This window comes from Danio rerio, chromosome 10 (assembly GCF_052040795.2).
Source record: "Danio rerio strain M-AB ecotype USA chromosome 10, GRCz13ab, whole genome shotgun sequence".
NCBI lineage: Eukaryota > Metazoa > Chordata > Actinopteri > Cypriniformes > Danionidae > Danio > Danio rerio.
Window position 1 is genome coordinate 4,283,831 of NC_141030.1, and position 13,670 is coordinate 4,297,500.

Sequence of the window (13,670 nt, forward strand, 5' to 3'; positions counted from 1 at the left end):
CAGGATGCAAATCTAGTCCAAACGAGAGAACAAGCAAAAAATCAAAAAAACGAGTAGATACAAAAAACAGGGTAGGAGTGCTAAAGAAAACAAACCCAAAACAGGAATCCAAGAATTATCAAAATACAAAAACTAGATTACCAGACGTAAGGGGCTATCAAAATCCTAAGGCAACTAAAACAGAGAACAAGAGGGTTTATAAAGACAGGACTAAATTAACAAACAGGAAACAGCTGTAACATAACACAATCAGTGATACAAAGGGTTATGGGAAATGAAGTGAAACTACAAAACAAACAAGTGCCCTCAAGTGTCTAAACTAGGGCACTGCAACAGGTGTGACAATATTCAGTGAGCGGCAGTTCTGTGGACGCAAATGCCTTGTTGATGCCAGAGGTCAGAGGCAACAGTGACTCAAATAATCACTCATTACAACCTAGGTTTGCAGAAGAGCATCTATGAACGCACAACACGTCCAACCTTGAGGCAGATGGGCTACAGCAGCAGAAGACCACACCGGGTGCCACTTCTGTCAGCTAAGAACAGGAAACTGAGGCTACAATTTACACAGGCTCACCAAAACTGGGCAATAGAGGATTGGAGAAACTTGCCTGGTCTGATGAGTCTCGATTTCTGCTGCGAAATTCGGATGGTCGGGTCAGAATTTGGCATTAACAACATGAAAGCATGGATCCGTCCTGCCTTGTATCATTGTTCAGGCTGCTGCTGGTGTAATGGTGTGGGGGATATTTTCTTGGCACACTTTGGGCTCATTAGTACCAATTGAGCATCGTGTCAACGCCACAGCCTACCTGAGTATTGTTGCTGACCATGTCCATTTCTTTATGACCACTGTGTCTCCATCTTCTGATGGCTACTATCAGCAGGAGAACGTGTCATATCATAAAGCGCAAATCATCTCAGACTGATTTCTTGAACATGTCAATGAGTTCCCTGTACTCAAATGGCCTCCACAGTCACCAGATCTCAATCCAATAGAGCATCTTTGGGATGTGGTGGAACGGGAGATTCGCATCATGGATGTGCAGCCGACAAATCTGCGTGACGCTATCATGCCAATGTGGAGCAAAAGCTCTGAGGAATATTTCCAGTACCCTGTTGAATCTCTGCCACAAAAGATTAAGGCAGTTCTGAAGACTAAATGGGTTCCAACCTGGTACTAGTAAGGTGTACCTAATAAAGTGGCCGGGGTAAAGTGTAGCCTATTACAGGTTCATGTTGAATGTATGTAAAATCAACATTGTTTACCAATTAGACACATTACTTGACTAAATGCTTTGTGTATGTATTATAGTTCAGAGGCATGTACTAGAGTGTGGTCGTGTAGAAGGCGAGTGCTTTACTGAACGTTTCTACTGTCTCGGGTTTGAACTTCACCGAGACAGAGGAATCAAAGTGGGATTGAGACGGCGATTAAAGTCTGTGTTGAATGAAAAAAGAAATCATTTCTGAGGCTTTTCTTTAGATCAGCGCCTGATGAGACCTAAATACCAGCATGTCCCGACAGCCATGTCAAAGTTTGATGATGAAAATCATAAAAACACAAAGAATGAAAAGGAAAGGAGGAGGGAAAAGACAAAGGGAATGTTTCGGAGGCTGTTATTTTAGGATGATTAATTGCAGCGCGCTTGAAATATGGATTTAAATACAAGACAGATACAGTACGAGAGCCGTTTTAAACGGATTTCAGCCACTCCTGCCTTCAATCGCAGAGAGTTTTGATTATTCTTTTATTGGAGGAACAGTTCAGCCAACAAAAGAAATTTCAAGTCTTTACAAAGCCATATGATTTTCTTTCCTCCAAAGATAACAGCATAAGATCTGGGCGAGAAATCAAAGCATACCGTATACAATAGCTGTTTCTCAATTACAAGAACGCAGAGAACGGACTTGTGTTCTTGTGGAGAGCGGTCTTGCCAGGTGTCCTCGGAAGAACGAACTCAGGAGACCGCGAGGGCAGAGAACGCGTCCTTTGAGAATTGAGATGCTGCGTTCTTCCCAATGACTGTAAAAAATATGGACGACGCGACAGCCCTTTTTCCCATTGAACGCCTTGAGGGCAAAACGCCTGCTTGACGGGCACAAACTGTCGCAAAAGACTGCTGAAATTGGAGCCAGACATGCGCAGAAAGATTGTCTGATGGAGCCAGAGGAGGAGCCGCGAGTCAAGCTTCCAATCAAACGCTTTATGTAAAATCAACTACGCCCCCCGAACTTCTCAGCATGCGTTTGCTGTCATATCAACACAAATGGATGTAATAACGTTAACAAATATGAGGGTTTTATATATTCAATCGCGCCAGCTCCAGGCCGCAGCGCATAACTTACTCGCGGCGTCGCGGGCTAATTCCGGCTCGCATGCGGCAGCGCCTGCTCGCTCGGCCGCCGCATCTGGCTCGATTGACTCGGGCTGGAATTGGGTAGTGAGTCCAGGCATCCGGAGTAGGTCCAGCAGAGGTAACATTAGTCAGTCTGAGCTCTAAGAGATAAGTCTCCGGCAGGCGAGAATCTAGCCGGAACTGTGTTTTGCTATCTGGGTGGCTAGGCGTGTATCAGCAAACTAATAAAGCCCGAAAAAAGCCCTGAACTTAGCGAATAAACAGTGTTCCACCAGGTTCATGTATGTCAGAAACTATAGTTTACTGCTGAACTCATTTTGTCATGGTAAAATAACACAGAAATCGAATAATAACATTTCAGTCTACTTCAGTCTCCTGCCGAAGCTCAGACGCGCTGCTTTGAGAAACTGTCAATCACAGCTGTCAATCACGATGACACGCCCAGCATTAAATTACTGCTAAAAACAAACTGTTTACAAAAATGAAGATCTGCACCTATTTCAGCACAATAACCAGTGCCTTAATCGACCAGAACTATCTTTCGGGACATTTTATTGCAAGTGTAATATTTTTTTTATTTGGGCTCAAGTCTCCTTCATTAACACGGAGGAGGCGGGCTTTATGACTTGTACTGCAGCCAGCCCCCAGGGGGCGATCTAACGGCCGAAACCTTCACTCAAACGTAGGCTTGCGGCACACTTGGTTCTTCCTAATGGTCACATGACCTTCACGTGTTTTAAATGGTAAATTATTTAATGATGCTGCACACTGGTGGTGGTGTGGAGAGACCAGCCCTCATGATTGTGAAGCGCTTTGGGTGTATGGCCATACACAATAAATGCACTATATAAATACACATTACATTACATTACATTACATAACCTAATATTAACGTCTTATGATGCTGTGTGCCTGCTGGGCAATAACGAAATGCACTACAGAATGTTACGTTTACACACACATGCACAAATTACATGTAAATGCATCGGCTTTTAACAGTGTCATACTCAGTACTCACTACTCTTGAGTACTTTTGAAATGTCATTTCATGGTGGTACTTTTTTTAAATGCCAAATACATAACGCTGGAGATGCTCAGAAGTATTCGTCTGTAACCGAATGTGTGTGTGTCTTTCAGGTCTGCGTCTCGCCGAGCAGCTGGGTCGTCGGGAGGACGAGGCCAAAATCCGACACCGTCTGGGTCTCTCGCTGTGGGCCAGTGGCAATCTGGAGGAATCCCAGCACCAGGTAGAACAAACACACAGACACACACACACAAACACAGCCAATTTACCGCAGTCTTCGCACAGATGCACAGGACCCTCATGAATGCTCTTCTTGACAGAGCTCCACTGCCTCTGCTTCTTCTAATGATGTGCCTGTAGGCGGATGCGCGCATGTGTGTGTGTGTTGGATGTTTGTGGACTTGTCATCTCCAACGGACTCTTTGCTTGTGACTTCATCATTGTGTGAGACAAACAAAGAGGCCGAATTCGATGTTCAGAGAGTCTGCACAAACACACACTCTCTACGTTCAGGCCCTAATTGATTCAGTTCTGTCAGCTGAAATGAGACCCCCGTCATCAGCGAGCACTGCAGCTCATGGTTTGTTTGAGGAATCTCTGCTAGGCTTTGCGTCACTGAGGATTTGGATGTAGGATTGGATCATATTAGCTAATTATATTGGTTCACTTCAGCGAATTGATTCATTGATTCATTTGAGTCACTCAAAGCTGCACTGAGCCATGAGTTGCACCCATCCCTACTGAAAAATCCAGCTTATACCAGCCTAGGATGGTTAGCTGGTTTTAGCTAGTCGACCAGCCTGGTTTTAGAGGGGTTTTGGCCACCTCCAGGCTGTTTTTCAGCCATTTCCAACCTGGTTTTAGCTGGACAGGCTGGGAGATGACCAGCTAAAACCAGCTTGACCAGCCTAGCCAGACTGGGAGCCCAGCCAAAACCAGCTATGTCCAGCTAAAACCAGACTGGTGAAGCTGGTTTAAGCTGGTCACTTTACAGCCTGTCCAGCTAAGACTGCAAATGGCTGAAAACCAGCCTGGAAGTGGCCAAAACCTTTCTAAAACCAGGCTGGTCGACCAGCTAAAACCAGTCAACCATCCTGGGCTGGTATAAGCTGGATTTTTCAGCAGGGAAATGAATGACGTATATGGTAATTGTTTCCTAAATAGTGCCCTAAATGCATGCTATGAGTTAATAAATAAAGAGAGCTTTTTACATCAATGGTTCATCCGGATTTGCCACTCGTCTCCTTTTAAAAAAGACGCGGTTCAATATGTTTTGAATGTTCTGTCTCCGCAGATTTGGTAAGTGTGTGATCAGTGTTCTTTGATTATGTTTATTCAGAGGCAAAGTTAGTATGGTCAGCATTACTCTTTCAGTTTTTAAAGACACACCTTAGTTAAATCACTACAATATTATGAGCTGGAAGCTGTAATTGCTGCTCTCCGAATGTAACCATGTAAACACCTCAATCAAACTATTACCGTTGTGTAGAATTTTCGCCGTATTTTGTGACAGGATAGTCTATACACGCACGGCTTTCTGATGCTACCTACCGAGTGCTCGATTTATCCGCGCGTTCCCAGCATTAAATGTTTATTTTACAATAGTTTTGTAAAATAGTTTTATTTTTGTAATAGTTTTTACAAAATAGTTTTTAGTTATTACTAAAAAAATAGCTATAGTTTTGTTTACCAGTTGTTTTGTATTATAGAACTTAATAATGAATGTTCATGAGTTTCTTTAAGTGAAGTTTTTAAACTCATTTCGAGAGGAGCACGTGATATAATTGACAGCAGCTGGCCACCTATCTACACTCATTAGTTAGCCAATCAGATCTATCCTAACCCACTATAAGTAGCCTAGCTAGACATTACTCCCTTATCTGCGTTTTCCGAAGAAACCCCCCATCCACCCCTTTCTCCTCCTTTTCTCCTTTACAAAAAGGGGAGCTCTCGAGAACCACCTGATCTCGTACTCCCCTCACATGCTCTATGGACCTGGCGGGAGCCCTGGGCTCAACTATCTCCAAGCTCAGGGTTCTCTCCCGGGACTGCATGCCAAACCTGCTTACAGCGGTCAAGCAATATCTAAGTGTGAACTCTTGAAACATGCTTTTAAATGATGCTTCATGTTTTAATATGGAAATTATTTATAAATCACTTTTTTATTTTTAAATACCTTTGTTATTTTATTTTACTTTTATTTTTATTTATTTTCATAGATATTATGAAGGAATAAAGGAATAAAGAAGGAGTTGTTCGACCCTTCTGTACCTTTTTTTATGAGAACAATTGTGTTACTTCATTTCAGTTGTACCATAAAAGGTACAGAACAGTTTCGTAAAAGGTTTTTCTGTACCATATCGGGTACAACTTGTACAAAGATACAAAACTATTCCTTAAGGAACATTATTTGTACCACCGTGTACCTTTTTTTCTGAGAGTGTATAATACAATACTTTGTTTATCCATGTAAAACTTTAGAAAATGAAAAACAGTAGTGGCGACGCATTTGTAATATAATTACAAATTAGTGATAAATAGCTTGTAGGCGGCGGGCACATATTTGTCAAAAACAAATCTGCGTCTTTTCTTGTTAAGGAAATTGAGAAAAGTTGTGTTCGCCCGTGTGTTGTGCTTGCTAAGAGTTTAGGTTAAGGGTTATGAGTATTTTAGTGTATGATGTAGTGGGATAAAGTTGGGATAGATAAATCAAAAATTTAAGAGTTTAAAGGATGGTAAAGGGCGAAGCAGTGGCGCAGTAGTGCTGTCGCCTCACATCAAGAAGGTCGCTGGGTCGCTGGTTCGAGCCTCGGCTCAGTTGGAGTTTCTGTGTGGAGTTTGCATGTTCTCCCTGCATTTGTGTGGGTTTTCACCTGGTGCTTCGGTTTACCCCACAGTCCAAAGACATGTGGTAAAGGTGAATTTGGGTATTCTAATTTGTCCGTAGTGTATGAGTGTGTGTGTGTGAATGTGTGTGTGGATGTTTCCCAGAGATGGGTTGCGGCTGGAAGGGCATCCGCTACTTAAAGGGCCATGAAACCCCCTCGTTTCAGCAGGGTGTTTTCACACCTCTACTTTGGAAAAAGTCAGAAAAGTGGGCGTGTCCAGCTCTGTTTAGGGGGGAGTGTCGGAGGAAGAAAAGTGGAATGGTGTGGGAGTGTCTATTTGGGCACGCGCGAGTTTCAGACTCAGAATACACACAAACACACACACAGTAAAAAGTGATGGTGTTTAACCTACATGGACTTCTGTAGTCGAATTATTTGCCAAATTATTAAATGTTGGACTTTAACTGCAGTTTGGCTCTTTCATTCAGGGAATTCATTCATGCGCCTCGCGACAAACGAGATATTTGATTCGAGGAACTGCTTTAAGCGTGTATTTTTCATGCAATGTTTAAACCCACACTGCAAATGAGAGAAAAAAAACCTCCGCATTTCTCGGACACTTAGATGCACACGGCAGGTAGCGTCAGAAAGCCGCGTGTGTTATTCCGGTCACTAAATGCGGTGAAAATCCTACACGAGGTTAAAGTTTGGTTGTGGTGCTAACATGTTTACACTCGGTGCAATGGTTAACTTAGTTCGATAGGAACAAACTGAATAAACAAAGAGCACTGGTCGCTCACTTACCAAATCTGTAGAGACAGGACAATCACCAGCAACTAGAGCCGCGTCTTTATTAAGAGGAGACTACAAGCGAATCCGGATCTCAGCGTTTGCAGATGAGAACAGCTCTCAGGTAAACAATGTTCCTCCTTAGACACGTAAGTTATTGTTGTCGAGCGTCGCGTACACTGTTAATCCACACGTGACTCCAGCTGCGCTCTCTCAGAGAGAAAATGAAAACAAAACTTCACTGCAGCAAACTATAAAAGCAACACTTCGCTTGTTTTGCCAACACAACGTGGTGTGAGTGTCGTCTAAACAGTGTGACAGTAATGAATATTAATGAAGTTGCACAATAGAGCGCGCTGATTGGTTTGAACCAAGCCCTACTCATGCATTAATGCAGCACACTGTAAGACGTAATAAGACACACTCTGGCTCAGACGTCCAGTCTGCACGCTGGAATACACGATAATATCTCATCGCCGTGACGCAGCTTCAAAAATTCGTTTCAAACCGGAAGTACGAATTTGCTTGAAATAACGCAAAACAACCAATTCACACTTTTTAGTGAAATATAGGCGTCCTAATAGTGTTTTTAGCAGTGTGGCACACATATACGACTGTCAACAGCTCAAAAAATGTGTTTTGGTGTTTTGTGACCCTTTAAAAAATGGAGACGGTGCTCGCTGCAGAGCCATTTGAGCAGAGCTGAGCTCCAGCGAGGGGGAGCATGAGCTCTCGCTCATCCTCGGATAAGTTGTTTTAATGCGTACACCAACCCCACCCCTAACCCCACCCCCAGTGACATCACTCGTAGAAGAAGTGCAAGAAAGGAGGAGCGAGAGCTCAAGCTCCCCCTCGCTGGAGCTCAGCTCCGCTCAAATGGCTCTGCAGTGAGCACCACTTGAAAAAATGTGCTGGATAAGTTGTGGCGGCCCTGGATTAATAAAAGGACTAAGCCGACAAGAAAATGAGTGAATGAATGATTGAATGAAAACATAATAGTAAAATAAATGAAGAAGAGCAAAACGCCCTCATAAATGAACAAAAAAATCCTTAGTGATGAATTTCTTTGAGCAAATGTAGATCGTTTAATAAAAGGTTTACCTCTGATATGAATTAGACATTGGTGTTTGTTTTCTTCTGAAGCGTTTTAGGAGTACTCCACGGACTCAACTTTTCAGTCAATAAAGAGAAAGCCTGAGGTGTTTTGAACCTCTGAGATTACACCCGCAGCTCAACGTGACAGATTTTATTTGATCATTGTTATGATTTCTTCAGGTCATCCTCTCAGACGCTGAAAGTGATTCCAGTGGTCTCTGTAATCGTCTGCTCGGATCACATTTCATCATGGCCGTCTGGGGAGGAAGACTCTAGATTGTTCTTCTCCTTCTGTAAATTACAGAGCGATTCTCGCGTCTGGTTTTTGGGAGGCTGATCGCATATGTGCCGAACGTCTACAGGGAGACGGAAGATTAGAGGATAATGTGTTTATATCATCATACAGCCAGTCTTGTCAATTAGGCAGCTGTGCCGTCGGGGGAGGGGATCGTCCACAGTACAGTCTGAAAGACTGAGAAACAAGTCAGTCTCAAATCTCACCCGCCTCTGGCAGCAGCTGTCAATCAAACTGCCGAGCATATCGCTCAGCTGTGTTCTGATGATGCCACTTTAAAATATTCATTCGAGTGCACTAGATGGTCTCGCAAGGAAACATTACTCGAACAATTTTTTTTCAGGGCACCACTAAAATGTTGTTTTGTTTTTCTGTTTTCTTTTGAAACATATGCATTACTAAGTATAAATACACTCAATGGCCACTTTATTAGGTACACCTTAGTAGTATCGAGTTGGACCCCCTTTCGCCTTCAGAACTGCCTTAATCCTTCGTGGCAGAGATTCAACAAGGTACTGGAAATATTCCTCAGAGATTTTGCTCCACATGATAGCATCACGCAGTTGCTGCAGATTTGTCGGCTGCACATCCATGATTCAAATCTCCCGTTCCACCACATCCCAAAGGTGCTCTATTGGGTTGAGATCTGGTGACTGTGGAGGCCATTTGAGTACAGGGAAATCAATGTCATGTTCAAGAAACCAGTCTGAGATGATTGGTGCTTTATAACATGGTGCATTATCCTGCTGGATGTAGCCATCAGGAAGATGGTCATAACGGGATGGACATGGTCAGCAACAATACTCAGGTTGGCTGTGGCGTTGACCATGCTCAATTAGTACTAATGGGCCCAAAGTGTGCTAGGAAAATATCTCCCAAACCATTACACCACCACCAGCAGCCTGAACTGTTGATACAAAGCAGGATGGATCCATATTTTAATGTTGTTGAGGCCAAATTCTGACCCAAACATCCGAATGTCGCGGCAGAAATCGAGACTCACCAGATCAGGCAACGCTTTTCCAAACTTCAATTGTCCAGTTTTTGTGAGCCTGTGCGAATTATAGCATGTTGTAACGAGTGGTTATTTGAGTTTCTGTTGCCAGACTGGCCATTCTCCTCTGACCTCTGGCATCAACAAGGCATTTGCGCCCACTGGATATTTTCTTTTTTTTTTTTTTTTGATCATTCTCTGTTAACCCTAGAGATGGTTGCGCGTGAAATCCCAGTAGATCAGCAGTTTCTGAAATACTCAGACCAGCCCGTCTGACACCAACAACCATGCCAGGTTCAAAGTCACTTGAATCAACTTTCTTCCCCATTCTGATACTCGGTTTGAACTTCAGCAGATCGTCTTGACCATGTCTACATGCCTAAATGTATTGAGCTGCTGCCATGTAATTGCGGCTGATTAGAAAATTTGCATTAAAGAGCAGTTGGCCAGGTGTACCTAATAAAGTGGCCATGAGTGTAAAAAAAATCGCAATGCGCACTAGCAGAGCGAACACTGTACATTTTGAATTCACAAAGTTTTACGTGTTTTAACCTGCAAAAGAAATATGACACTTCAGTTTATCGGGCGCACACTGAATGTGTCGGCCAAGCGTTTTGTGTCTGCGTCTGCAGGCGACTGAGTGGAGAAAATACAAAGAAACTTGAGTCAGCTGATAGTACAGCCTGTGAGTGTAGTAATAGTAGCTTTTCATGGCCTTCCTCCCTGGTGACTCAGTTTGGTGTGTGCGTGTGTGATTGTGTGTGTGTCATGTATAGATGGTTTGGGAGAGCTGCAGATTGCTGATGGAGAGAGAGAGAGAGTGTGTGTGTGTGTGTGTGTGTGTGTGTGTGTGTGTGTGTGTGTGTGTGTGTGTGTGTGTGCTGATGCATTCCATTCTTAATTGATTGCAGGCTGGCCGTGCTGTATGCTGATGAAGGGCTCTCTGCAGCCGAGCCCCTGAGAAACGCTGCATTCCATGCACAAAACACGCACATAAGCACACACACACGTGTCTGGACATACACACACGTCTTGAAAACACATAAATGCTTAGGAGATCCAACATCAGCCAGCGCTAGGGGTGCTAAACTACAAGCTGCTAGTATTTTTGAAATGGGCCAGCCTGACATCTGCACTATAAAACAATTATGAATATATAACGTGTGTGTGTGCGTGTGTGTGTGTTTTTATGTATGCTAACACCAGTTTTCTGTGCATACATTTCAGATATACTGTAAAAATGTTGGGTTCCGCACAAGTACTTTGTGTTGTCCCAGTATAAATTGATTAGGTTTACTTTTGTTTTTTGAAAAATTTAAGTAGATTGGACATAAAAGAGTTAAGTTGTCCCAAAAAACACAAAAGATTAGTTTTTTCAACTCATTTTAAATAAGTAGTTTGAACAAGCAAGTCAGTTTTTGAGTGGATAAAGAGTTTAAACTGACAAAGTTTTAAAATGCATGATAATTTTTCATGATGAAATGATGAGCCATAAAGATGTTTTGTGATCCGCTGTGTAAAACATATGCTGGATAAGTTGGCAGTTCATTCCACTGTGGCGGCCCAGATTAATAAAGGGACTAAGCCGAAAAGAACCGAATGAATGAATAATAAATGTTTTGAATAATTATTTTATTACTATTTTTTGGAACTATATCACTAATGTCCTTGTTAAATATTCTAGACATTAAATCAAATTATCATTCAATGTTATTACTAATAACTCCCTGATAAACACGTCCCTCCCTTGGCAAACTCTAAGATCTCATAGGGGAATTAAATTAAATTAAATTAAATTAAATTAAATTAAATTAAATTAAATTAAATTAAATTAAATTAAATTAAATTAAATTAAATTAAATTAATAAGTTATTAATTTTCTTTTGGGTTAGCTCCTTTATTCATCAGAGGTTGCGACAGCGGAATGAACCACCAACTTATCTAGCAATTTTTTTACACGGGGGATGCCCTTCCAGCTGCAACCCAGAACTGGGAAATATCCATACAATATACAATATGGCCAATTTAACTTATTCAATTCCCCTATAGCGCATGTGTTTGGACTGTGGGAGAAACTGGAGCACCCGGAGGAAACCCACGCCAACACGGGGAGAACATGCAAACTCTGCATAGATATGCCAGCTGACCCAGCCGGGATTTGAACCAGCGACCTTCTTGCTGTGAGGCGACAGTGCTAACCACAGAGCCACTGTGTCGCATAAAATACAAAAGAAAAAAAAAATAAATGTAAATAAAATAAAATAAAACAAAGTAAAATAAAGTAAAATAAATGTAAATAAAATAAAGTAAAATAAAATCAAGTAAAATGTAAATAAAGTAAAGTAAAATAAAATAAAAAAATGTAAATAAAATAAAGTAAAATAAAATAAAGTAAAATGAGGAATTAAAAGAAATAAGGAAAAAAGAAATCAAGGCAACAAAATAAAATGCAGAATTATATTAAATAAAAAATTAATATTTTTAAATGCTCAATATCAGGAGAGTTAATTGGAAGAAAGCTGGAAACCTGTAACCATTGACTTCCAAAGTATTTGTTTTTTCTACTATGGTAGTCAATGCTTACAGTTTTCTAGTTTTCTTCAAAATATCTTTTATATATGTGTGTGTTATATCTATGTGTGTGTGTGTTTGTGTGTTTAACAGAACAAAAAATCTTAACTCTTTCTGTTTTGGGTGACCTGTCTCTTTAAATGCGTTCAAACACACCTTTTTAAGCCATTTATCAAAATAAGAAGGTGATGTGTCCTTCAACTTTAAGAGTTTGAGACATCTTGATTAGAAACAATGAAGTTATACAGTTTTTGAAAGATTAATCAGTTTTTTTTTTTTATTTAAGCTGAATTAAACTTTAAAAAACACCTGTAAATTAGCAGCTTCTGTATTTTGTGATTCAAGTTTTTGCTTTTTTAATAGTTTAAAGTGATATATATCATCTAGGTTGGTGTTGTATATTACTCTACAAGGACTTTGTAATAAACTGCAAGTACATTTTCTGTTATATTACAGACTTATATTCCTCTCTACATTATTTTTATACATTATATAATTTCAAGCTACTCAAATGTCAAAAAAAGTCACTTTCTTAAACTGTAAAGTTGAATTTTCGACATCAAAAGTGGATAGAGCAGAGATCAAGCTCCCATAATGCAAATCACAACCATTAATAAACGGAAAACACATGTGAATCACAAAAATACGAAAACTGTTTGTTAACAGATATTTTTACAGTGTACGGTAGACACATTCTCGAGACCCCCTGAGACACGTCTTGTAGGCACCATAGGTCTCCTTTTAGTAGTGCTGCTACTTTTGTTTTCTTCTCAACATGGATGTCAATGCTGCACACTGGTTTTCTCCCTCACGCACACGAGCTGACAGCGTCTGCAAGTCTGTCAGACGTGCGCTGGCACAGTCACAGACTGACGCACGCTGGCTCTGTCTTTCCCTCCGTCGCTGTGAACGAGAGGTTATCATTAGCCAGAAATACCACGTCAGTCATCCCACACACAAACTCACCCAAAACACTTTCGACCGCCGAGCAAGAGCACGACAGGACAATTTAAAGGACTTTCAGACTTACTCTACAAAACGTACTACTTATTTAAAATGAGTGGAATCAACATAATTCTTGAAGTTTTTTTGGGGGGACAACTTAATTGTTTTATGTTTAATCAACTTAAAATTGTGATTACTTTTTAAGTTAACTTGATCGACTTGTGTTGAAAGAATTGTGTAGAGTCCATCGTAATTTTACAGTGTTCATACCTCACATTTTTTAGACTTTCCTATTTGTGAGGTGTGTGTGTTTATTTTTTGGTCATATATATATATATATATATACATATACACACACACACATTTATACACACACACACACACACACACACATATATATATATACACTTACACATATACACACACACACAAACACACACACACACACACACACACACACACACACACACACACACACACACACACACACACACACACACACATATATATATATATATATATATATATATATATACATACATACATACACACACACACATACATATATATATATATACACTTACACATATACACACACACACATATATATATATATATATATATATATATATATATATATATATATATATATATATATATATATATATATATATATATATATATATATATATGTGTGTGTGTGTGTGTGTGTGTGTAACCAGGGGAGTGACACTGACAACTGGGGTGCGGATCTAAATACAGGGTTTTA

The 13,670-nt window shown here is 40.7% G+C and overlaps 1 protein-coding gene and 1 long non-coding RNA gene across 5 annotated transcripts in view; one reads left to right on the plus strand and one right to left on the minus strand.

The window, feature by feature from the left end:
* The window catches only part of ttc28 (tetratricopeptide repeat domain 28), a 500,907-nt gene that overhangs the window by 446,035 nt on the left and 41,202 nt on the right, over positions 1 to 13,670 (plus strand). For all 4 annotated transcript variants that reach the window (XM_087269938.2, XM_087269939.2, XM_087269940.1 and 1 more), the window contains one exon: positions 3,498 to 3,607. In XM_087269938.2, coding sequence (XP_087126064.1) covers positions 3,498 to 3,607 — 110 coding nt within the window. The remainder of the gene's footprint in view (positions 1 to 3,497; positions 3,608 to 13,670) is intronic.
* The window catches only part of LOC147834968 (uncharacterized), a 722,499-nt gene that overhangs the window by 194,024 nt on the left and 514,805 nt on the right, over positions 1 to 13,670 (minus strand). The gene's annotated exons all lie outside the window — the stretch shown is intronic.